Below are 23,838 nucleotides of genomic sequence, written 5' to 3' on the forward strand. Positions count from 1 at the left end.
GGCAACCTGACCGGAAGCCGCTCTTTCGCTGTGAGACCCCGACTGAGCATCTGACGCCATTTCTTCTGCTTCTCCCACGAACGGTTTAAGATATGAGCTGCATCGTTTTCCGGTGAAGACTGGGGAGGGTGTGAAGAAAACAACATTCTAAGATTAAATAAAGGCATTTTATTTAGGAATAGCATTGAACCTACTTGTCCTGTTACAGAAAGCAACCGAATTCTTTCCGTCTCGACAGAGTACAGTCACCCATCTGGGGTCCAGAAAGAGAGAAGAAAATAAGAGCCCAGAGAGAGCTCTTAACACAAAAGCTGTGGCAATAAATCACTGTTAGCTTTTTATCTTCACTGTTGCTGCTTTCAGACAGCTCACTAACAAGTTTATGTGAAACTGGAGATATTCCGTAGAGTCAACCAACCAACCGTCCGTCCATCCTTTAGACACACGAGATTTAAATCACATTTTTCTCCTCCTTGTACCCCCAACTGCATCAGCACTCACAGTAAATTGCCTTATACACCCAAAGAGAAGCAACGGTTAGATCAGCTTTGGAATTCGGTCCGAGAAAGCCGGCATTCTGCACCGGAACAGTGGAAGTCCATATCTGCTCGTGGTACGTATATAAACATGAAAAAAAAATGCTGATTTCTTTTTCGAGTCAGGAGAAGCCGTGTCAGAATTGCACAAGGATTTAAAATAATACCTTGGGCGGGTTTTTTATTTTTTTATTTTATTTTTTAAAGGGAATCCAGTGTGTTTGTTAGAAGAGAACCAGAATGACAAGTTAGAATACCAGGGTTGTTGCTGGGAGAACTTGTGCTGATATGTTGATTTGTTTAACTTTGTTGGCCGGGGGTACCTCTGAAAAAAGAACGGTTAAGAGTTACGCATGCCGGGAAGGAAGGCTTCATCCTGCTCCTTAGAGGCTGAAAGATTTGGAAGGGGGGCTCCTGGGTGTTTTCAAGACAGACCTGCTGAATGGAGAAATGGCCCAGCGATTTCTCTGGGCCATGCAAGTTTTCAAGGGGGGATTTAGCAAACCAGCTTTGTCCACGCCAACGCCCGACGGCCACCCGTTTGCCCACCACCGTCACCCACAGTAAAAAATACACTTTAGAACGATTTCCATCTAAATTAAAATAGAATCTTTAAACAAAGAGTAGGCCGTGAGTAAAGTTTGGCCTGTCGATGGAACCACCGGAGGGAAAATTTGATTCGATATGCAGACATATGATGGAAATGAGACAGATGCCCAAATCCCATTTTCCAAAAGGGGGGGTTACATTCCCTCCCTCCCACACACAGAAAGGGTCTTCTCCTCTGATTCCCGGTGGATTCCTTCTGCACTGTTTCTGGGCTGCCAACCAGCACCAAGCTGGCATTCAAGTGATAAATATCACCTTTGCTGGATGCAAAACAAACCCACACGGGCCCGGTTTAATCTGCTACCATCTTCCTTGTGGAAAATAAAATTTGAACGAAGGGCTTGATTCAAAGAAAAGTAGAGCAGGGGGGAGAGAGTCACCCGAGGACGCTTTGATAAGCAGGATGCATTTTTATGTCCTGTTTATTCTGACCCTCTGCTCAGTCTGACTCAGCTGGAGCTGAAAGAGGGACAGAAAAGGAGATTTTATGAGTCGGGGGGACGGGGACAAACTGGTGCGAAACTGAGATGAACGATACAGAAGGGGACGGGGGCCAGCCCTGGAACTTGCGGCCGGCCTCGGCGCGGGGTGGGAGGAATGCCTGCCTACACATCCTTCGGCCCCGGTGGTCGCCAGAGCAGCCCCGTCGCCTGCCAGGGCCCTCCTGGACGGGGCGGGGGCGCCCGGAAACCGGAAGTCTCTGCGCAAAGCATCCATCAATGGAAGGCGTACAGGAGCAAGAAGATGGTGCAGATGCCGATGACGCTGCCCAGGATGAGGGAGTCCCGCCGCTTCCGGAGGTTGATCCGTTGTATCAAGCTGTTCACGGCTGGGAAGCGATCTTGGGTTTGGTGGGGTTAAGGTCGGTAAGGCTGCGATGCGCATTTGGGAGATCCGCGACATTCCTCCGCGTGCGGCCCCCTCCCCTGTAGAACCTGGAGGGATGTCCCCCCCCCACCGTCCCACCAGCCCCGAGGCTGCAGGAAAAAAGCACAGTCGGGGGGCAGAGACCTTCAGCACTGGGTCAGCGAGGCGGCAGCTTTCCGCGCTGCTCCCCCGAGCGAGGGCCACGTTCCACTTCCGGAGGCTCTGGGGGGCTGCATGCCAGGGTGGGCAGGCCCACGAGAGAAGAGGCGTGGCCCGAACACCGGCCATGCTGGCGTGGCTTTGCTCTCGGCTCCTGCCGTGGGTAACGAGGCCTCGGGAAAACCATCGCAGCCTTCCGGAACGGGGCCACAGCCAGGAGCTTTCCACAGGAGCCGTGGCCGGAGGCAAGGAGGGAGCACGGCCCAGGGCTGCAACCCGGCCGGCCACTCCGGCCGGCTGGCACGCACGCACGCCCTTCCCCGCTGCACCCGGAAACGCGGAAAGCCCTCCCTGCGCGGCGCCCGTGGAAGACGCTGCACAGCCGAGTGGCGCTGAGGAGCCAGAAGGGGAGGAAGGGGGAGCCTTCTGCGAGCGGCTCGCCTGGGCCCCGCCGGGCGCTCTCCACGCCCCACTCTCCGGCTTCTTTGATGGCAGAGGGTGGCGATCCCTCCTTCCCGACTGGAAGCGAGAGGGAACCGCAAAGGATGGCGAGGGCGGAAACGGCCCTCCCAAATCCCTGCTTAGAAAAGCGGGAGGCAGGAAGGTCCCTGTGCCGGGAAGCTTCAGAAGGGCGAGCGTGGCTCGAAACCGAGAACGGGGCTTGGGGACGGCTGCAGCTGCCTTTCGGTGGCCGAGGGGATGGCAGGCCGGAGGGGAAGGAGAGAAAGGAGGGAGCAGCCCGAGGCCGGGATGGGGGAGAGGAAGCTTCGGCATGTATGCCTTCTACAGGGCGGCAGAACCGAAACAGTCCATCTTTCTACTTGCCTAGCTTCACTTCTAATACAGGGGAGCTTAGCTCGTTAGAGGAGAGCACGCTTGGTATACCTGCCTGTTGCTGGAAGCAAAAGCAAAAGAAAAAGCGCCACGAAATTCATGGTTCGTCAGGCTGCATCTCCTCGGGACAAGATCTGTCTAATCAGATGAGACTTGGTGCCTCTCCTCTCGCCTCATGCGGCGGCGAGAGGAGCGTGGGGGGCACGGACTCCCGATCTCGCTACTCTTCAGCTCGGAAAACAGAGGGAGGCGAGGCAGGAGAGGGTGGCCCAGAAATGCTGCTGCTGCAGTGGGCAGTCCTCACCCCGAACAGAAGAAAGGAGGCACGGACCTGCCGGCAAACTCCCAGCTGTCCTACAACAGGCTTCCCCCACCGGAGACCGTCCCCTGTGGGAGGCCCCCGAGAGCAGGAAGGGCTACGCCACTCAGCTCAGCCCTGCCCCGCCTCCCCTCCCCGTCCTCGGTGGCGTTATTTCCCTCGTGACGGATTTCAGACTGAAAGCTCCCGGGGAGCAAAGCCTTGTTCTCTTGTATGCTGGGCTGTGCCGTGCATGCGAAGGAGACAGTAATAAAAATACGATGATATTTATATGAGTAATCATGCTAAAACTAATAGCAATGATGAGAAATCAGCTGCAGAAGTGAAAAAGTCAGAGCAGGTGCTCCTGTCCCCGTGCCCAAAAGGAGCTCTGACAGGTAAGAAGCGATTTGGACTCTCCTGAAAGCAAGGAATTCGAGGGACGTACAAGCAAGGTGCCCTCCTCACACGCAAAACAGGCCCGGCTCCTTTCACGCAAACATGCCTGGACCCTCCGGCCCACCTGCGGAGGCTCTGCTCTGGTGCCCCTGCCGAGGGAGGCGAGGGGAGCGGCCGCAAGAGCAGGGCCTCCTCGGAGGCGGCACCCCGGTGCAGCGATAAGCTCGTCGAGGACACGCGCACGGTCCAGCCGGGCTGCATCTGTGCTCCGGAGCAGGGCCCACAGCCAGCCTCAGGGGAGGGGCTGCCCCACACACCTTGCACAGACCAATCTGCTCCTGGGGGGGGGGGGGGGCGATCGCGGGGCCGGCCTTCACTGAAAGGATACTGGCCAAGCTGTTCATCTTGCTCTGTATGGACTTCATCACCCCGCGCTGCGAAGTCATGTTTTCCTTCGTCGCCATGGCAATGCTTGGGGGGAGAAAGAAAGAGTTTTGCAGCTGGTACCCAGACAAACAGCCGGTGGAAGCGAGAGCGGGAAGGCGAGGCGGGTTCATGCGCGGCGTCAATGTCATCTCATGCAAGCTTTCCCCGGCACGGCTGCTCCTGCCAGCGTCCAGGATGCTAGGAACTGTAGTCTGATGAGGGTGCTGGGGGGAAGCCCAGCGAGCGAGATCCGAAGGGTCCCGTCTGGAGCACGCGTGTAGCCACCCACCCCCCCAGCCAACACCAGACCGCGGCCCCCTCCGGCCCGGCCCGGCGAGACTGCTGGTGCACGTTCCGATTTTCGGGGCAAGATGGGCAGAGCGCAGCGGGAGCAAGAGAGTCGGGAGGGCGAGCGCCTCGTTTGGGCCTCTGCAGGACGCCGGTCCTGAAGGCTGCGAGACACGAGCCCCGAGGCAGAGGCACGGCACGGCATGGCACGGCACGCATCCGGCTGGGGAATAGTTTGTTTTGAACTGGGAGCCTGCGTGGACACGGCCTGGCAAGCTGAGAGAAGGCGCGTTTCCATGGCTGGCCTGACCCACGGGGACCGCGGCCGCTCCTGCCGACCCAGGGGATGGTGCCGCGAGAGGCTCTCCGGGGAGCACGTGGGGGAGGGAGGGGGGAGGAGCAAGGGGCAGGCCGCCGATTTTCTCTGGGCGTGACAAGAGGGAGGCACGAAGGCCCCCTGGAAAGCTCCCCAAGCGCAGCAGCTCTCGGCCGACCCACAACACAACGGAAGGGGGGCGAAGGGAAGGGAAGGGAAGGGAAGTGTCCAGTTTTGGGAGGCCAGGGTTCTGCCCCACAAGAAGGACCGTTGAGCGCTTTCCTGGGACGCTGCAAGGCGTTCAGGACCAGAGGGCCCCGCGGCCAAGAGGGCATTCCAGTGGAGACGACGAAGCCGCCCAAGGACGGCCTCCGAAGAAAGCCGCATCCCACAGACACGGGTGCGCGGGAGCATCCCGCCCGGGGACCCTGGAGCCGGGCTCAGTGCTTCGGGGGGCCCTGGACGCAAATGCGGGCTCCTCCGCAGCCAGCCGGTGGGGAAAGGGGTGGAGAGACCCTGCAGGGCGAGATGGAGCAGCGAGCGTCTTGGCGCAAGGCCGGCGTTACTGGCGTAGGCAGAGGAGCAACGCTGACTCTCCAAACGCAGCCCGGCCTGTCCTGGCAGAGACGTGCCCCGGGTCAGAGCGAGCTTCAGAGCGACCGCAAGGCCCTCCTCAGTCCGGGGTTCTCCAGCGCGGCGCGGCAGCTGGGGGTCCCACCCGCTCGGCCTGCATCTGCCCCATGCTGCCCTGAGCCCACGAGACGAGACGAGACGGGCTCAGAAGCAGGAACAGGGCAGACAGAAAGCTCCAGCCCTTGGGGCACCGTCTCCGAAGCCGTGTCCCAGCTGCCCACTCGTGATCCAAGCGCTGCTGTCGACATGCGGCCGACAAGGCCCCCGACGACTCGGGGCTGCACGCTGACCTAGCCGGGCTCGCCCCACAGGAACCCAAAGACGTCAGCTGCAGCCCCCCGGCCGGCAGCCACCAGCAGAGGGTTGCCACGCAGTGCCGGCGCGACAGAGCCTCTCGGCGGAGGCGGGAGCGCCCTCCATGCGCCATGCGCGAGCGGGACGCTGCGGCGAGGCTCCGGCACCTCCTGAAGACAGAGCTGCCTGCGCGGGCCTCCCCAGACGTGCCCCCGCGGCTCCGCTCCGCCGTCTCTGCTGCAGCGTTTTCAATCAGTGTGTCGCTCAATTAATACCTCTTGCCCGTCGGCTGATTTAGTGCTGTGTTATGCAGGCGCTGAGAACGGCTGAGGGGTTTTAGGAGATTGCACAGCTGATCGCTATGAAAACCGAGAACGTGCTGCCAACAGCCACAATCTCGCTCTTCCCTCCCCGTCCCTGTTCCTCTCGTGGCGTGTCTTTTGGCCGGAGCGCCTGACAAGCCAGGCCTGTCATACGACGGAGCAAGACGGGTCCTTTTGGGAAACCCTTTTGCCTGAAAGGCGGAATTAAAAGTCTGCATATCACACTATGACTGGGAGAAGCGGATCGCCTTCTGCCCCCTCCTCTTCTCTTGTGCCGGGCAGGTCTGGGGACTCACAAAGGCATCAGCCCTCATCGACCGGCCGGCACGGCCAAGCGCGCGACCCCGAGCCAAGCGTTAAATACATTTCGAATCCTCTCCCGCTGCCAGGGCCGCGATCGTGATCGCTCCGATTGCTTCGGAGCAGGGGGGGGGGGGACACGCCGCCAGAGGCTTTCTGTCGCATTAACGAAGCAAAAGGAAGGAAGGAAGGATGCCATTAAGAGGAGAAGCGTGAGAACAGCCCTTTCTGACAGCCACTTAAAAGCCTCCCGTGAGCCGCAGCATCGCCCGAATCCAAGAGGCCAGCCAGCCGCTTCCAAAGCAAGACAGGACCTGGCTGTCTCCCCAGAGCGGAGGCAAGGGGCAGGGTGGGCAGCCAAACCCACTCCGCCCCCCAGGGCTGCCCCTTCCAGAGACTTCCGGCAGCCCCCCTTGCCGCCTGCAAGCACCTGCCTCGGGGGGCCGCCTGGAGACCCTGCGCCATTCCCCTTCCGTCCACCTGCAGCTGCCCTCCGACGTCCTCCTTTGCTCCGGTGCCGCACGGCAGGCTGTGCAGGGGGGGGGGGCTGTCCTCCGCTCTGCAGGCAGCCCTGGCCGGCCGCTCCCCCCCACCAAACCTCTGCCAGGAGGGGAGAGGAGACACAGGGCCACTCTGTCCACTCAGCTGAGCTGCCACTTACTTTTCTCCTCTTCCTCCCTCCTTCATTTTTCCTTGTGTGCCACGCCTTATTCGACTGTATGGTCTCTGGGGCAGGGACTGCCTTGCATGGTCAGGGGATTATGAGTTGTTTTGGGAGCCCTTCTCGACTCTGCAATGGGATTTCTTTACAGAATTAAAGGCACACTCCTGTGTGTGTTTGGGCAGAAGCCTGGCATGCTGGGAACTGGGGCATGCTGGGAGTTGTTGGACTTTATTCCCCACACTGGACTTTTCTGTCTAGCTGCGCATAGGAATGTGCCCTTAGATGTCTGTATCTAACTAACTGTTGGAGAGGGCCGAAACATTTGATTAAAACAATGAGGTGCCATGATCTTCGACACAAATGCAGACAAAGACGCCACACCGAACGGCTGTTATGTGCCAAGTGCAAACCCTCGCTGCGACATGCCTTTGCGGGAGGGTGGCACAAGGGGCGTCGAATAGCGGGACGCAGGGGAGCCGAGTCTCCCTGGCTGTGTCCCGCTGCAAAGAGTGGCCCCTTCGCCGCTGCCCGGGTCTATCTGGGGTTAACGCGTCCCGAAAGGAGCTCGGAGGGACCCACCCCTTTTCCAGGACGCGACGCCAGGCAGATGAGCAAAGGTGACGCCAAGCTTGGAGGGAGCGTCACCGCGTGGTCCCCCTGCCCACTCCCCCCGCATCGTGAAGCTCCCAGGTGGGCCTGGAGCCTCGCTGAAGAAGAGCCGAGAATTTCCACTTCGTTTAGTCGGTACGTGAGCCGCAGCCGGTTGTTCGGTTCGCTTCATTTCAAGAGAAGTGGGGCATCAGGAAGGCAGAGCGTTGCGAGAGACCGAGCGAGCAAGAGCGAGAGAGGAAAGGCATGATTTTGGCCAGGAAAGGCACGGGAGACGCATCACTTTCGAAATGTGTGGGAAGAGCGTGGCTCTCTTCCACGGGGCATTTGGACGACCACGTCCCAGTGCAAAAAGGGCTCGTCTTCTCTCTTCCTTCCATCCAAAGGATGGACAGGCCTGTGCACTCTGGGACAGCCCCACAAGGAAAAGCAGAGGCCGGACGAGGCCCCCCGAGGGTCCCTCTCAGCCCCCCGCCTGTCTCTGGTAGCAGTCTGCGAGAGGTGTCTGGGAAGCCCTTCCAGACAGGCCAGACCTGAAGGACGGCCCTGCTCGCGCTTGTCCGTGAAGAGCTTGGGGGATGCACTGCAAACAGCGGCATGCGTGGGAAAGTAAAAATGCGAATGGAGAAGGGGGAAAAGGGGGAACCGGGCAGAGGACTGGATTACAGATATGGATATACTGGACAGCTGACCGAGATGCAGCAGAAAAGTGCGCCAAATGTCCTCGGGTGCCGCTTGCCGGAGCTCGGCTTTTCGGCCACCTCGCCACGCTGGCCGGCTGCGGGGGCAGCTGCGAGACGCGCACGGAGGCTGCGTGAGGGGGACCTGACCGGCGCCATGCGCAGGGGGCCAGGAACGCACGGGATCGCGAGCGCACCGGAGGCGCCGACGGAGCCCTTGAACAAAGCTCAGACGCACGGCCGGCAAAGCAAAGAGCGAGAGGCGAGGAGGACCGATTCCGAACGGGAAAATTCCCCAGCGGGGCCACGGCACCAGCCCGACCTCCAATTAATCCCGCAAGCGCACACTCGCAATTACAGAGTGGAGAGGGCGGGCGGCAGGGAGAGAACAAAAACAGGCCCTCGGTCTCGGGGGGCTGCCGAGGCAGGAGGCAGAACCGGGTAAATAGGAATTATGGCGCCCGTCTTGCTGCCGACTGGGCGCTCGAGGGCCAGGTGCCTTGCGGCCGAATCTGCGCCCCTCCCTCCCAAACCAAAGGCGCAAACACCTTGCAAGGGGGCTGCGGCGGCAAAGGGGGGCGGCCCAAGAAGCACCCCCTGCAGGCCCCCTCCGCTCACCCCACCAATGACCCGGGACAAATCCTGCCCCTGCCGCCCGCCTCTCCAGCACCCAAAGTGGCGGGTCTGCATTGCGCGGCAATAAGGAAATGCGAGGAAACTGGGGTGGGGGGGAAGGTCAGGAGAATCCCGAGTGGGGGATTCCGGAGCCCATCAGCGAGGACGCCCCAGCTGGGCAAGCGGGGCCATGCAGACAGCGGTCGGACACATCCAGAGGGGGGCGAGATGCAGGGGGAGCCGAGCTGAGCCGAGCCATGCTGGGTGGAGATGATGGGAGCTGCAGTCCAGCACCTCTGGAGGGCTGCTAAGTGATCGGTGCTTTTTTGACACCGCATCTGCATCCTGCTGCCGGTTTCTCAGGGTTGGCTTCTGCCCCGAGGGCCGGCTTGGGCTGTCTGGAGACGGGCCTTCCCGAAAGAGGGCCTGACCTTGCGGGAGCCAATTCCCGTCCTCCATCGCAGTGGCCGGAGCGCCAGGCGAGCAGGTGCCGGGCACGCCAGTCCCGGGTGAAGAGAAGGCCGTGCTCTGCAAAGCCCAGTCTCGGGCGCTTTGATGTGGAGCAGACAGGTCTGGGGATGGCCCAGGCGCCCCCCCTCCGCGTGGCCCCCTCTCGCTGCCTTGGACTACAGCTCCCAGCAGCCCCGGCTGAGACAAGTACGAACAGAGCACTCAGGGTCTTACCTTATCGTTTCTTCTATCAGCCGGTCGGAGCTGAAAGCAGAAGGGAAATAAAAGTTTAAGATCGATATAGCCGGACCTGCAGGCCATGAAAACACAACGTGGCAGCTGAATGGGCCACGAGAAAATCCGAACAAACAGGGGGACAGAAGAAATGCGCAGCCATTGCCACAGGGCAGCCGTAAACACACACACACACACACACACACACAATCAGCCTCGAGCACAGGGTGGAGCAGCTCCACCTGAAGAGCCTGGACCGGCCTGCGGAGGCACCACCAGCAAGAGACTTCCAAGCCCACGGGGAGAGGAATCCGCGCGAGATCCTCGGGGATCGCAAGTGGGATCTCCCCAGTGCAGACAGTTTCACCGGGAAATCCCAGGTGTCCCCGCGGTTGCAGCACAGTGGAGTTTCCGCGCCAAGCTGGCTGATGGCGGAGGCGCGGCTCCTGGCCGGTGACCCTTCTCCAGGCCTGTCCCCAGGCTTTGCGCAAGCTGAGCTGCCTCCTCCAGGGAGCTCCAAAGCAGGGAAAGCTTCTGCATCCGGTTTGTGGGGAGAGGAACAAGTCGCTCGTCGGAAAGTTTACCAAAATCTCTCCCTTGCACGCAGACTTTCCCACGTTACCCGAACACCAGCCATCCCCCAAGACAACAACAAAACTGTTGCAGCGCTTCCCCTCCCCGCAGCTCACGCAACGCTTTGCCCCGCAAGATGCCCACCGGTGCAGAGCGGAAAAAACAGACTGCTCTTTTGATGGTTATGAGGCGTTGGGGGAACGGTGCCGAGGCACATGGAAGAGAAACGGCGGCGGAATCAATCCAGGAAGGGGTGGTACCGATGGGAAAGATCAGGGCTGTCCCTCTGTATGAGGCCCTGCTCTGAGTCCAACTCCCTCCGGGGCAGAAACGGAGGGGACCAGAGGACGAACCGTTCCTCGGGGTAGGGAGTGAAGGCCGCCCATCGAATGAGTCCAAGGAAGCCCACTCCGCACAAAGAACCGGTGGGGGCCGGGGGGCAGCGCTTCAGTGGGAGGAGGAGGTCCCGGACCGCTGGAGGGCGCCCCATGCACACAGGGCACGTTCCCCATCGTGAAATCTGCCGGGGCAAAACAGAGCGGTTTTAAAAGAGGCTACAAAATTTAGGGCCTCTTCAGTCCGACCTAGATTTGCAGATGCCACCGCCAGCCCACCGTGGGGCTCCGTGTGTGAAATCTTCCAGGCGTGGATCAAAGAATTGTGATTCTCCAGGGACATGCCTTAGTTGGCAGGCATATTGTTCTAAGATCAAGAGAAATAAATTAGCCCCACGTGAATTACAGGAGTAATTAGCAGCAACATCGGGAAAGCGGCATTAAAACCTACAAAGAGGTGGCAGCCGAGGGAATCCAGGCCATTTTCTAAAACCTTCACATTTTGCTTCTGGATTTTTTTTTTTTAAACAGAGGGGAACGGCAAAACAGTTCACAGATTTGTATCAGCAAGCGGGAACTTTTCTCCAGGACGAAGAAGAAAGCGATTCCCCATCTGCTCCAGACGCGCCACGCTCCTCTTCCCTTTTCGCCTGACAAGACAGATGGAGAGCTGACAGAATCATGTTGGTGCTGTTTTTTAAAACGCTTCTTGAAGAGAGATGGAGGGAAGGAAACTGCTGAGATGAGCGAACGGCCTGGATCCAGGAGCTCTGATGCGAAGCGACTGGGGCCATTCCTGACTCTGGGAAAGACACGATTCCAGATGACCTGCCGAGCCCAGCATGCCACGCCGGGAGATGCCGCAAAGGACGCCAGGAAGACCCAGAGGAAACAAAGCCCTCGAGGAGAGATGGAAAGACCTGGGCGTGCTTAGCCCCGAGGGAAGTCTGAGCGGGGCAGGACAGCACTGCGAGGGCGGGGAGGGGGGGTCGCCCCGACGAGGAGGGCCAGGCGCCCTTCGCGATCATCCCACACTGCAGGAATGGACCGCAGGCTCCGGCTGCAGGGAGCGGGAAAATTTCCAGACTGTCAGAGCAGTGTGGGAATGGGACCCAGGGCGAGGGCGGTGGTGGGCTCCCCAACACTGGAGCCCTCCGACACACCACTGGGCAGCCATGCGAGAGCGGCGCTTTAACGTGGGGCCCTGCCCGGAGCAGCGGGGCTGGACCCCCGGCCCCTGCCCACTCGACTCTCCGGCGACTCCAGGGCTGCAGGGCTCAGCTCGAAACACACACGGGGAGTCTGCTGGGAGAGCGAAGCTGGAGCCGTTTGTGGAGCACAACGCACCCAGAGGCCTCCTGGCCTGGCCGGGCCGGGCGCCTGGGACGTGGCCAGCCGGCCGGGCCTTCACAGCGGGCAGTACGGCGGGGCCCCCGCTGCCAGGACTGCGAGGGCTGACTCCGCACCTCCTGCAGCCTCTGCCCGGAAGAGCTGCCCCTCACCCCGCAGACTCCATCCACTCCTGCCCCAGGTCTCCGTCCCCCCCGCTGGCTCGCTGCCTTCCAAGGCAGGATTCCTCCCCTGCCGCCCCCCCCGCAAGCTCCAGTTCCTGGAGAGTCTGACCCCCCCACCGTCCTGATTGCAGCAGAATTCCCCCAAGGAATGGGGCTAAATGAACGGAGAGGCAAAGAAGCGGCAGGCATTAGTGTAAGTCATTACCACCAAGCGCCTCTGTCAGGACAGATTCCAGTAATTTGCTAATGGACCGCGCAGGCTCCCCCCTCCACCCCCGCCCCCAAAATCAACGTCCTCACAGCCTTGGGTTGGGTCAGGAGGCAGAGAAAGGCTCAGCTGGAAGGGAGCTGTGCCCAGCCCATCGGCCACCGGGAATGATCCCAAAAGCTGAGGGGGCACCCGTGCCCAGCTAAGCCCTGAGCCAGCTTCAGGGCGGATTGAAGCGGCTGGAGCGTCAGGATGCGACCCGAGGTGGAGGAGAGTAACGGCCGCAACTGAAAAGGTTCGGCGCCCGTGAGAGCGAGGAGGGCCGTCTGACGGTGGGAGCTGCAGGCAGCCCAACACCGCGACCCCCTCTCTTGTTGACCTGGAATTTCACGAGAGCAAAGCAAAATGCTAATAGGCCCCAACTGCGGTAGAATCCTTGATTAGGCACCACCTCGCCCCCCCTCTCCACCACCTCCATTCTCAGGCAGCGTCCTGACCCCCCAGGATAAGATGCGGGGCAGCCCAGGGCCCTCCAGACGCCGCCGGCCTGCCGCTCCCATGCCGCTGAGCCAACACGGCCGATGGGGGCGGGGGGGCATCCTGGAGCTGCAGCCCCAGACCAGCCGGAGAGCCTCTGCTTCGCATCTGCTGCAGGCATGGCCTGCCCGCGAGGTCCTCCAGGCCCCGGCGACCCGTACGGCTCAGCTGGGACAGGGCCCCGCTGGGCACGGGAGGGCCCTCCGTGAGAGGAGGCCTCAGCGGCCACTGGACTACAAGTGCCAGCAGCCCCAGCGGGTGGGGCGTTGCTCAGGGATGGAGAGCGCCGTGGGGCAGCTGCACCCGGAGGGCAGCGGGCGTTTTGCCCCGAGAGGCAAGCTGCTCCCTCAGTTTCTGGTGGGAGCCTTTGGCGGCCCTGCTCCTGATTCGCACAAAGTAGGATTCCGGTCCTCAGGGTTCGGGATAACGGCTGCTGCCTCAGAGCAGGGGCGCGGGAAGCCGCCAGCCGGAAGGGCAGCGAAACCTCCATCTAGCCCCGTCCTGCTGGCCCAAGAGGGAGCCGCAGCATCCTTCCGGAGATGCCCGGGAACTCGAGGGGGCCCTTGCTTTTGCCGCAATAGACTAGCATGGCCACCCCTCTGGAAGCAGGTGTCAAAAGCTCGTCTTGTCTGAACAATTCTGCACTGTGAAAACCAGATGAAAAGCACCGGCGGGCAGGCACAGAAAGCCCGGGCGCCGTTTGCGTTCACAAAGCCCCCTCCGGCCCCCTCTCCAACGTGGAGCCCCACCTGCTCTCAGGCCAGTTCTTTATGAATGGCAGCGACAGCGTCCGCCCGCCCGTCCGCGAGGGCTCGTCGCACCGCTGGAGCCTCCGTCAACGCCCTGCACACACAGACCCCCGATTAAGCTGCTCAGGGACCTGAACTGCCTCGTTACATAACGTCGCTTTGATAAACGCTCCTTTCCTCGGTCCTTTATTGTTTCTGCAAACAGGAGCCCTGAGGAAGGAGGCATCCAACATCAGTGCATCCGACTACTCAGAGCTGGCCTGCAGCCATGCTTGCCAGCAGCCGCTCACCTGTGGTGAGCCATGAATCCTCCCCAGGCGATTAGGAAGGGGAATGCCACCGTTTAAGGTGCTAGCTTCTCAAACTGTCGGTAACACACATGGGGCACAGGCAAGCCAGTCAGTCCCTTCCGAAGACTTTCAGGCCGCCTCTCATGCAGACGTGCGAGCCAAGCAGCTCTGCTTTCAAACTCACTGAGAAAAAATGGAAATTACGTCAGCTCTGTTTGGCTGCCACAGGCGACCAGCAATTCCACACAGGCAGGTGAGCCGGTTGGCAGAAGAGGAGCCAATGACTCCCCTCCAAGGGCCTTCAAACAAGGCGCAAACGCAATCTCTGCCCTCCCCCCAGCAACCAGCACTCCAAGATACACTGCCCCAGAACATGGAGGTTTTGCTTCTAGACCGGCGGCTCTTCCCCCAGTCCGCACTGCCCCTCTGGCTTGCGTGCATCCGGCGGCTTCTGGCGCTGCCCGTGACTAAGCTCCGAGGCCTCTCTCCAAAGAGACTGAGGGCTGAGCTGGCAGGCGCTCCTCATCTGAGCCCAGCACTTTGCAGCCGAGCAGCGGAAGCCCTTCCATTCATCACCAAGTCCTGGGCCTCCATTTGATAGAAAGCCTCATCACGGCGGAGGGAGGGGGGGCCGGGAGAGAACCACGCAAATGGATAAATTATTCACTCGGCTCGCCTAAAAGGGTATTAGCAGGGAGAGAACGGCAGGGAGGCTGTGCTGGGCTGGACGCCGTTCGGGAGAAGAGGCCCTGGGGGCCAGCAGCCCTTCTTGCCACACACGGGCAGGATCCGGAAGAGGCATTTTTCTCCAAAGCACCCTAAGCCGGAACAGCAGAAGCCCTATGATGTTTTCCCGGCAGGGAAACACATGAATGGGCATTTGGGGGGGGGGGGGGAGGAATTTGCAATTGACCTCGAATGCCACCCACTGGAACGTGCCCGGGGGCCAAGACTCCGGAGCCCATCGCCCGGGCACTCTGCCACACCGGCTACCAATGCTTTTTTTGACTCAATTCAAACTGCTCTCCGAATTTAAAACCTGAGGCAGGGGACCGGCTGACCGCGGCACGTGGACAGAGCTCTCAGCCGCACGGCCCCGGCCGACGGCCGAGCCTTCCCCCTTCAGCGCCCTCCCCGGCTTTCGGCTCTGGCCCACCCACCGCGAGAACGGGCGCCCCCAGAGCGCTCTGAGCCATGGCGAGAGCTGAGCATCGCCCCCTTTCTGGCCGTGACCCAGCGGCTGCGGCCGCTTCACTTCCTAAATGCCGGGGGGTCCCGAGGGTGCGGGGGCAAATCCCGCAGGCCCTGCTGCCCCGGACACTGCGCCCGCGGGAGAAACGGCCTCTCCTCCGGCCCAAAGCAAGCGCAGGGATGCCTTCGCTCGCCAGAACCGAGGGGCAAAACTCTGCTCATCTTCCATCAACCTGGGAGGGGAGGGGAGGGGAGGGGAGGGGAGGCGAGCGAGATGGATTGAGCAAGTGCCGCACTCCAGCCGCTGCCTCAATTAGCCACCCGTCAAAAACCGCAGGAGGAGACCTGATGGATGGCCCCCTTCCTCGTCATCGGGTGGACAGTGAATCTATCAAACATCTCCTCTTCTTTAAAAAATTCATCACCCCCAGCCTCGCACGGCCCTCCTAGGGAGGCTCGAGAGAAAGGCAGGCCCCCAGCCGGTGCCATGCGCGAGGGGAGCGTGGCCCCCGGGGAATTTATCTGGGGGCAAAGGAGGCACGAAGGGGGCGAGGGGAGGCCGTGGTCTCAGCGGGGTGTCTGCCGGAGGTGTCAGAGGCCTAGAAGCCCCCGCTCTTTCACGTCCGTCCAGGCAGGGCTGTGACTCTGCCACGATGCCCCGGGACACATGAACAATACCGGACGCAAGAGCAGACTCTCTGAAAATCTCACCCTTCGTGCTGATTTTTTAAAAAAAGGAACGTCTGAGGGAAAGCAGGACCGGTCTACGAGTCCGGCTGATTTCTACCCCCATGAGTGACGCTTGAGGGAAAGCTTCCCCGTGCTTTACTTTTCCGCAGAAAAATCTCCGTTTGACAACAAATGAACAACAATTGCTTGGGCAGCATTAGTCAAGCTTAGCTGCTTCAGAGCCATGACAGGTTTTTTGGGGTGATGTTTATGACCTCGCCTTAAAACGGCATTAGGGAAGTGCAAATCCGTGGAGCTCGCTTCTCCTTCCCCGCCAGAAAAGCACCCCTCCGCTCCAAGCGGAAACGACCCTGGGACTACAGAAGGAAGCCGAAAGGAAGCAGAAAGAATCCACCGGCCACAGCAACAACCGCACCATTCAAGCAGAAGCCAAGTGTCTTCGCAACACCCAAATGCCAGCCGGGAGTCTGGAGGAAACTGCAGGAAGTTCAGACTCTCTCTCTCCCCCTCCCTGAGTTTTATCAATCCTGCCTCAACCATCAACGGCAAAATAATTGCAATTTCCCATATGGACTTTTTCAGGCACGCTCGATTACAGACCGTTGGCACTGGGATAAGAGATAGCTGTTCCGGCCTGTTCTTGGGAAAACAGCACCCCCTTGTGCTCCTATTCTGGAATCATTTTTCTGGAATATTTCCAAGGACTAGGAGACTGCCCCCCCTCTTCAAACACAGCATTCCATAAAGTTAATCAGAAACCTAATAAATGAGCATGATACAAGTCAAGTCAGCAACCTGGAATGGTCGAGGATTATCCAGAAAGCAAGTCAAAACCTTGCAGGACAATCCTCTGTCTGCCTGATCCAACAGAATGTCCTACAGATTTAATTGGAACAGCTTCCAGGTAGATGTACTGGAAAATTCCACAAGAAATGATATTTCTATGAAGCTGCAACAAGCTTGCTTCTTCCAAGTGACACGGACTTGCAGACTTTAACTTTAAGCAGATGTGCACAAATTTTGCCATAGCAACTGAGAAAAGTTTTTTTTTAAGACAGATAGAAATGTGCGTTTTCTCCTTGCGCTAAGGCATGAGGACGGGCAAATGCCCCCTTCCCAACATCAAGAGAAGTTTGGGAAATGGAGAATTCAAGCAATGAGGGGACAACAGAGCAAAAGATGCTTGGAAATCTACAACGCTGATGGAATGGATTTAACAAATTCCTACTCTCAGTAAGTTTATATAGCAATGCAGGTTTAATTAAACCTAGAAACCAGATATATCTTCGTGCACAGGAAAAAGGAATTATGCTAACAGTTTTTAATGTTTTTATCCCCCCCACCCAAAAAAAAAAAAAAGAATCTAAATTGAGATAAGAGCACAAGCTTACAGGATCCGCTTTGATTTTTTACTGGAACCCTGAGATCCATCAACTGGATGGAGCCGGCTGCAAAATTAAATCCTATTTAATTTTTAGGATTAAATAATCTGAGCCTAGGAATTGTTTTCGGCAGCGGCACGGAATGGCGACACAACAGACCCTCTGGGTGATTCCACCTGGAGCAGCAGGATTCTGAGAGTATAATGACAATAAAATAACAAAAAGGAGGTTGTGGCGATCGCTTAGAAACTGCAAGGCGGCAACCCTGGATAAAACGCAGCCGCTCACCCACATAAGGACCCCATTTACAGCCCACCCCTGAGCGGAACAACAGACACGCAAAGCGTGCGCGCTTGAATCACACACGCCTCAGGAACCCAATACAAATAATTTCCGAGCCAAGCTTTGAAATGGCCTGGACGCCACGTTTCATTTAAACTACCCTAATGGAGCGTCTGGGGTCAACGGCGTTCAGCCACTGGAGGAAAGAACCTTTTCGCAATATTTTAAGCAGCAGGCAAAATTAACGCAACCTACTTTGTGTAACTTCTTCTCTGAGCAAGCAAACATCAAATAAGCGAGCGTGTTGAAGCAAACCCGCCTTGACCTGGCACCCGGGGTAAGGCTCCCAGACCAGACTTTTCAGGAAAGGCCGTGTCCCCGGCCGCTGGAGGGACGCTCCGGGAGCAGGCAGCCCCTCCGAGGAAGGACCCCACGCCGGCCACAGGCACTTACTTCCGCAGGTGTTCGTGCTCCTTCAGGAACAGCTCCGTCCGCCTGTTGTTCACCCCGGAGCCACTTTTATACGACCTGGAAAATTGGGAGAAAAGGTCAAGACAAAGCAAGAGGAAGGCCCTCCTGGCAGAGCCAGCTCACGATCGGGAGCCCCTAAACGTGCCCGGAGGGAGGCACGCAATCCCACTCTCGTTTTTACTTCCTGGCGGGCAAACTAAGGCAGGCCAAGTCCCGTCCGGTAAGTAGAGTCAGGCCACAGCAGGTAAAGTCAGGTGAAGGAGAAGAAAGCCAGGCAAAGAGGAGCAATGGAGGCAGGTGCCCCAATGCTCCGGCTGGCTGGAGCACTCTCCTGTTAGACGGTGTCTCAGCGCCGAGCTGAAGCCAAGCCAAAACACTGGGAAGGCCGCAACTCCCGCAGGCAGTGGTGAGGGATGATGGGAGTTGCAGGCCGAATCGTCGGTGGCGACGCAAGCTGCCCACCACAGCCCAGGCTGCAGGAGGGCCTTGACCGAGGAACCGCGTGTCTTGCGTTGACCCCTCCGCTGCAGACTGGGGGGCTGAAGGGACACGGGCAAGGGCGAGCCCAAGCCCATGGGGCCACCAGCAGGCAAGGCGGAGGGCAGGGCCGCTCCACTGACCCCTTCCACTCTGCTCCCGCCCCAAGCCCAATGCCCCTGGGGGCTGCTTGGCGACTGGGCAAACACCTGCAGGGAAAAGCCAGCAGGGCGACCACGACGGCTCCCCAGAGACGCCTGGCAGAGGTGCGACTGGAGCGTCGCGCACGAGGGCGGGCACAGCCCCTCGAGGACCGCCGTCTCCATCTGCCGGGAGCGCGAGAGGCTCCGCAGCACTCGGGAGCCGCGAAAGGGAGGCCCCAGGGCACACATCTCTCCTCGATAACGTGACAAGCTCTTCCACGCTCCGCCAGCCGAGGTGTTATTGATAACACCAAACCCTCCCTGCTGCACTCTCGCTCGGCTGCTTCTGAGAGGCTCTTCGAAAAAGCAGGGACCCACCTCGCCTTCAAAACCAGCTTTGTCGCACCACGGAGGGCTCACCGTGCTAACGCTCCAAACTGCATTTTCCCTCTATTTGTCTGACCCTCGGTTCCATTGCGGTTAGCCAGCAGAGTAGCACATTTATAAACCGCTGATACTTAAACCGCTGGTGCCAAATCGCTTTCAGCTGATTTCAGAGTCACCTTCAGAGTGACATTCCAGTGCCGGGAAGGCCTGGGGCCAAAAACCTGACCAGAATATAAGATAATCTGGCGATTCCCCAGCTTTGGGGCAGCTCTGCTCCCCTTGGGAAACGCGGAAAGGGCTCTCCCGAGGCCGCTGCGGTCAGCAAGAGCTTTAAGCGACAAAAATGATCTGGCATTTCACAACCACCCCCCTGCCCCCCCTGCCCCCCCACCCCCAAGACAGTCTCTCCGCAAGTCGACTTACTCAATATCTTTCCGGACTGAACCCATCAGATTCTCTCTTTCCCGCACGGCCAGGAAGTTAGCTTTGGTTTTGTGGAATTCGTGTGTGTAGTCCTGCCACGAAACAACAACAAGAAACAGCCTGTGTAGCTCCAGGGGAGAAGTGCAGGCCTTGGGCACTGCTGTCATTCCCAAGGCCGCCCAAGCGCCTCCCATGGCACCTCGCAGGCACAAAGTTCAAGCTTCATGCTGAAGCGTTCCTGCGGAAGTCCCTGGCTCACAGCTCGATTTTATTATTGACTTTGCTGCCAATAATTTCTAAACTCCTTATCACAAAAAGTCTCGGTAGAGTACACAGCAGAACTCCACACTCCAAGAAGAACATATGGCAAATGCAAATATTCAAAACCCGGAATCGGGAGCCGATGTTCCTTTTGCCCTGGCGGACGAGACCAACCCGTTGTGCATGATCCGTGAGCAGGATTGGGCTGCAATTGCACCCCGTGAAAAGATGACCAGCACGTCACACGGGACACAGCGACTGGGTTGCAGCCAGTTTTCCCTGCTCAGAAGTGAACAAGGGGAGACATGACAGAAATGTATAAAATTATGGTATACGAGTGCTGGAGAGAGAGGCCTTTTTGTCTCTTTTGTGTAATACCAAAACCCAGCAGGTGCCTCCTCTCCTGCGAGACTGATGCGTGGACGCTCGGGACACAGAAAGCAACGGATCTCTTTGCACAACCCACAGCTAAAGTTTGGCACCGGCTGCTCAAACAGGCAGCAACGGCCACCAGTTTGGACAGGCTGAAAAGGGGGCTGGGCAATTTCACGGAGGAGGAGGTGAGCTGTGCCGACGAGTCTGGCTGGCCGCATGCTCCTTCCAGGACTGGGATGCGCCTGGGCGTGCCGGCTGCTGGATTGCGCAGACTGCCGGCCTGATTCAGCAGAGCTCTTCCAATGCTCTCCCAGCTAGACCTCTGCAGTGTGATTTCTGCAGGGCTGCCGCCTTTCGAGGCGGTTCGGGAAAATTTGCTGGTGTGCAGACTATTCTGGTGTACAGAATAGTCTCTTCTGAACTCCCATCGAGTGCTCAATGACAGAAAGACAGAAAAATGTGTAGGTCTGACTGTATCAGTTGTACCTGTTTAAAATCCCTTGGCAACTTTATTCTATTTTGCTTTATTTTACATATGCTTTTCTTCTTTTTGGATTTTGTTTATGTTCAGAAAATAAAATATTATTAAAAAGAAACTGCTGTTTGTGCAAAACACGGGGAGAAGTGATCGCTCTGTGGTAGAGCCTTGCTCCTGTGCCCATGGCTCCTCACTCCATTTCTGGCACCCCCAGTTTCAAAGGGATGGGGGCATCAGCTGATGAGAAGACCCCCTCGAAGAGTCACTTGCAGGCCACAGAGACAGTCCTGGGCTGGATGGACCAGTGCTCTGACTTGGTTTAAAGCAGCTTCCTATGCTCCTTTTTAAATCAGCCCTCCCTTCAGAATCATGAGGACTAGTGTCATGATTTTTTTTTAAAAAAAGGGACGACACTCAATAGGCTCAGTGTTACCAGCAACTGGAATTGAAACAAAGGATAGAGTAGCAGGTGAGAGAGAGGACTCCAGCTGAAGGGACTGGGAGAGGACAACGAAGGGGCAGAAAGTCACTCCCTGGGTGGCTACAGAAAGACACCCCAGGCGATCGTGAGCGCAGCCCCTGCCACGGCCCCTACCTGCAGGATGTCTCGGTGCCGCTGCAAGGTGTGCAGCAGGGCGGCGTTGAGGGACGGGACTCCGGCACTGTTGGCGTAGTCGGCCATTTTGTCATTGACCCCGGTGAGCTGCAGCAAAGGGCAGAGGAACAGACTGAGAAAGGCAGGGGGGAAGGCGGTCTCTTTCTTAAATACACGGCAGCCACTCTGACGAACGACGAGGCTGCTCATAAATCCTACACACCTCCTACGCCCCGCAGATTTTATTGTCCCTGAACAGGTGCAGCACTGTGCCCCAAAGGGCTTTCAGGCGAGTGAGCTTGCCTTGCTCACTTCGATTCTGCAGCGCCGGCCGCCGTTGGGGTCAGATGCACTGCAGCACCGTCACGGCGTCCCTCCTTGGACGAATCCCACCCGTCCTTCCCTCATTGACAATAAGGGGCACGGGTCTCCCTTATAGGTGGTGAGGAGAAGGGCTGCTCTTCCAGGCCTCTGTGGAGGCCACCAAATGGGGGAAGGCGGCTTTTCTTCCCTCGATGCACGGAGATGACGTGGGTTTTGCTATGGCAAGTCGAGCCATCCTAGTTTCATGTTTAGTGACCAAAACTCTCAGCAAACTGTGAAGCAACCTGCCAGTCGTGGGTAAAGCATGTAGGAGGTTCACTTTTTAATATTTTTAAATGCCGTTGAGGCGTTGCATGCAGATCATTCCACCAGCGAAGCGCACCAGGCGTTCCCGTGGAAGCTTTCGCAGAGGTCGGGCCTGGCCCCACGGAGCGCTATTTACCTTCCCCAGGAGCTGCTCGATTTCCACGGCCATCGTTTCGAACATTCGGTCTTGGCTCGATCCGTTCAGGAGAGGGGTAGTGTCAGAGCTGAGGGGCAAGCAAAAGGGAAGCAGCCTGCCTGTAAATATTCTGGCGTGGCAGGAAAGGGTACTTTTCACAGGATCTTGTGAAAGAAGCATATTGGGCTCAGCTGGCGGCCTAGTCCACACACAGTGCTCGGGATGGCACACCCACCACAAAGCAGCTTGGGCCACCCCGAGGCCAAAGATGAGAAACTCCTCAGCTGGCCCACAAGCAGACGGTGGTGCTCAAGTCACGGGGCAGCACCGGCTGGCTGGAGGGAGCGCCCCTTCCCCAGATGTGCCTGATGCGCACATCGGCCAGCTCTTATGTGCCGATTGCCCAAAACCAGGGCACCCAAGAAGGGCCTTCCCCACCTCCTGGAGAAGATGGCTCCCCGTGGCTGTTACTCCAGGAGCAGGGGCAGCTTGCGAACACACCCCCCCGATGGGGGAGAGGAAGTGGGAGTGAGAAGGTGCCGCGGCGCTCAGGTCCGGCTTCTGGGCTGGGTCTGGAAAGAAATGCACAAGGGACCCTCGGTCTGACCCACGTGGGAAGCAAACGCCGAGGCCTTGGTGCCCAGGGATGAGTTGGCAGCCACGGAAAAGGGACGGCTCAGGTCCCTACCAGACTTGCTAGTGCCCCAGTGCAACAGGCCCTGGTTCCCACATGCAGAAGAAGGCGCTCCGGCACCGTTACCTAGGTCTAGAAGGGGAACCAGGCCGACATGCTTCCTCCATGCTCCTACCCCTAGGCTGTCAGCTCTGGGGCTACCCTGTTTCCCCCCTTGCGGAAAAACAGTGCCACCGGGCTACCGCAATGCAGGCTACAGCATTCAAGCGGCGGGAGGCAGCCAGAACGACCCCTCAGCCAGGGGGAAAGGTGGGAAGACCCCGCCTGCCACAGGAGCATCCCCAGGACGAAACACGGAAAGCTTTCCCAGGACAAGTTGCATTCAGGACTTGAGAACGGAAAGTGAAGTGAAAACAGAAAAGCTGGCTGCCGACACACGCATCTCAGAAGGAATCGAGATTGGCTAGATTAAACACGAGAAAAACAGAACGTTTTGAAGGAGGAAAGGAAAGGAAAGGAAAGGAAAGGAAGATGAGCTCAAACAACCTGTGCCGGTCGCGCCTTGCATCCCGAGAGTTGCTGTGGCTGTAACTGGTGCACAGCTTGCTGAAGGAGACCAGCTTGAGGTCCAGCTCGTTCTCCAGCTGCCGGGCCTGCTTCCTCAGATCTGCCCAAGGGAAAGGGAAAGGGAAAAGGAAAGGGCGCCCGTGAGAAGGGATGTGCTTGCCTGCCTCGCACAGAGGCTTCCCAAGCGCAGCAGGGATGGTGCCGAAACCAGCCGGCCGAGGGAGCCTCCGCAGCCTGGCCGCTGCTTCTGCCGGCCGACCCCGACCCCGACCCCGACCCCAGGGCTGGCTGAGGCTTGCTGGCAGCGGTCACCCCACACCCCCGGACGGCCCCAGCCAAGCCCCCGGCAGAGGCCTCCTCTGATGCAAGACCAGGAAGCGCCGGGCCTGCGGCGCAAAGGGGGCGCGGCGCGTGCGGGGAAGGGGAGCGGGCGCAGCCCGGGGCGGGGGCCCCACGGGGAAGGGCCTCCCTCGCCAGGGCCGGCGGCCGCCCCCCCCCCCGAGGGCGCCGAGGGAAAGGGCCGGCACGTCCTGCGCTGCTGGCCGGGGACGACGGGAGAGGTGGTCCCGACCCTTGCAAGGCAAGGCCCCCGCTGGCAGTCCCGCACCCTGGGAGGCCGCCGCCTGCCCCGCTGGCCGGGGACGATGGGAGAGGTGGTCCCGACCCTTGCAAGGCCCCCGCTGGCAGTCCCGCACGCCGGGAGGCCGCCGCCTGCCCCGCTGGCCGGGGACGATGGGTGTCGCAGTCGCACGCCTCCGGAAGCCCCCCGGCCCTGCCCTCCCGGAGGCGGCCCCCCAGCCCGCCGCTCCCGCCCGGCCCGGCCGCTCACCCTCCCAGTAGTTGCTGCCGCCGCCCGCCGCCGCCGCCGCCGCCGCCATTTCTGCGCTCCAACGTCACCCGGCGGCGCGCGGCGCCATAGAGTCGCGGGGCCAGAGCGCCCGCGCGCCCTTCCCCTCCCGGAGGCCGGCGGCGCGGA

The 23,838-nt window shown here is 59.2% G+C and overlaps 1 protein-coding gene across 2 annotated transcripts; it reads right to left on the reverse strand.

Moving 5' to 3' along the window:
* On the reverse strand, positions 1 to 23,770 carry GOSR1 (golgi SNAP receptor complex member 1). 2 transcript variants are annotated; one of them, XM_044429953.1, is made up of 9 exons: positions 23,692 to 23,770; positions 22,842 to 22,962; positions 21,662 to 21,749; positions 20,896 to 21,003; positions 19,187 to 19,278; positions 17,739 to 17,813; positions 9,535 to 9,564; positions 4,091 to 4,173; positions 149 to 1,986 (listed from the first exon to the last, which is right to left on the reverse strand). In XM_044429953.1, exons 1-9 carry the CDS (start codon positions 23,738 to 23,740, stop codon positions 1,862 to 1,864), a joined length of 771 nt encoding a protein of 256 aa, XP_044285888.1. In that variant the 5' UTR covers positions 23,741 to 23,770; the 3' UTR covers positions 149 to 1,861. The 2 variants fall into 2 exon arrangements, with proteins under 2 accessions (XP_044285889.1, XP_044285888.1); XM_044429954.1 differs by lacking the exons at positions 149 to 1,986; positions 4,091 to 4,173 and adding an exon at positions 1 to 119 and having other exon boundaries at positions 23,692 to 23,764.
* Between the last annotated feature and the right edge of the window lie 68 nt (positions 23,771 to 23,838).

The sequence above is a fragment of the Varanus komodoensis genome, unplaced genomic scaffold, assembly GCF_004798865.1.
Source record: "Varanus komodoensis strain SLA01 unplaced genomic scaffold, ASM479886v1 scaffold20_1, whole genome shotgun sequence".
Lineage (NCBI taxonomy): Eukaryota > Metazoa > Chordata > Lepidosauria > Squamata > Varanidae > Varanus > Varanus komodoensis.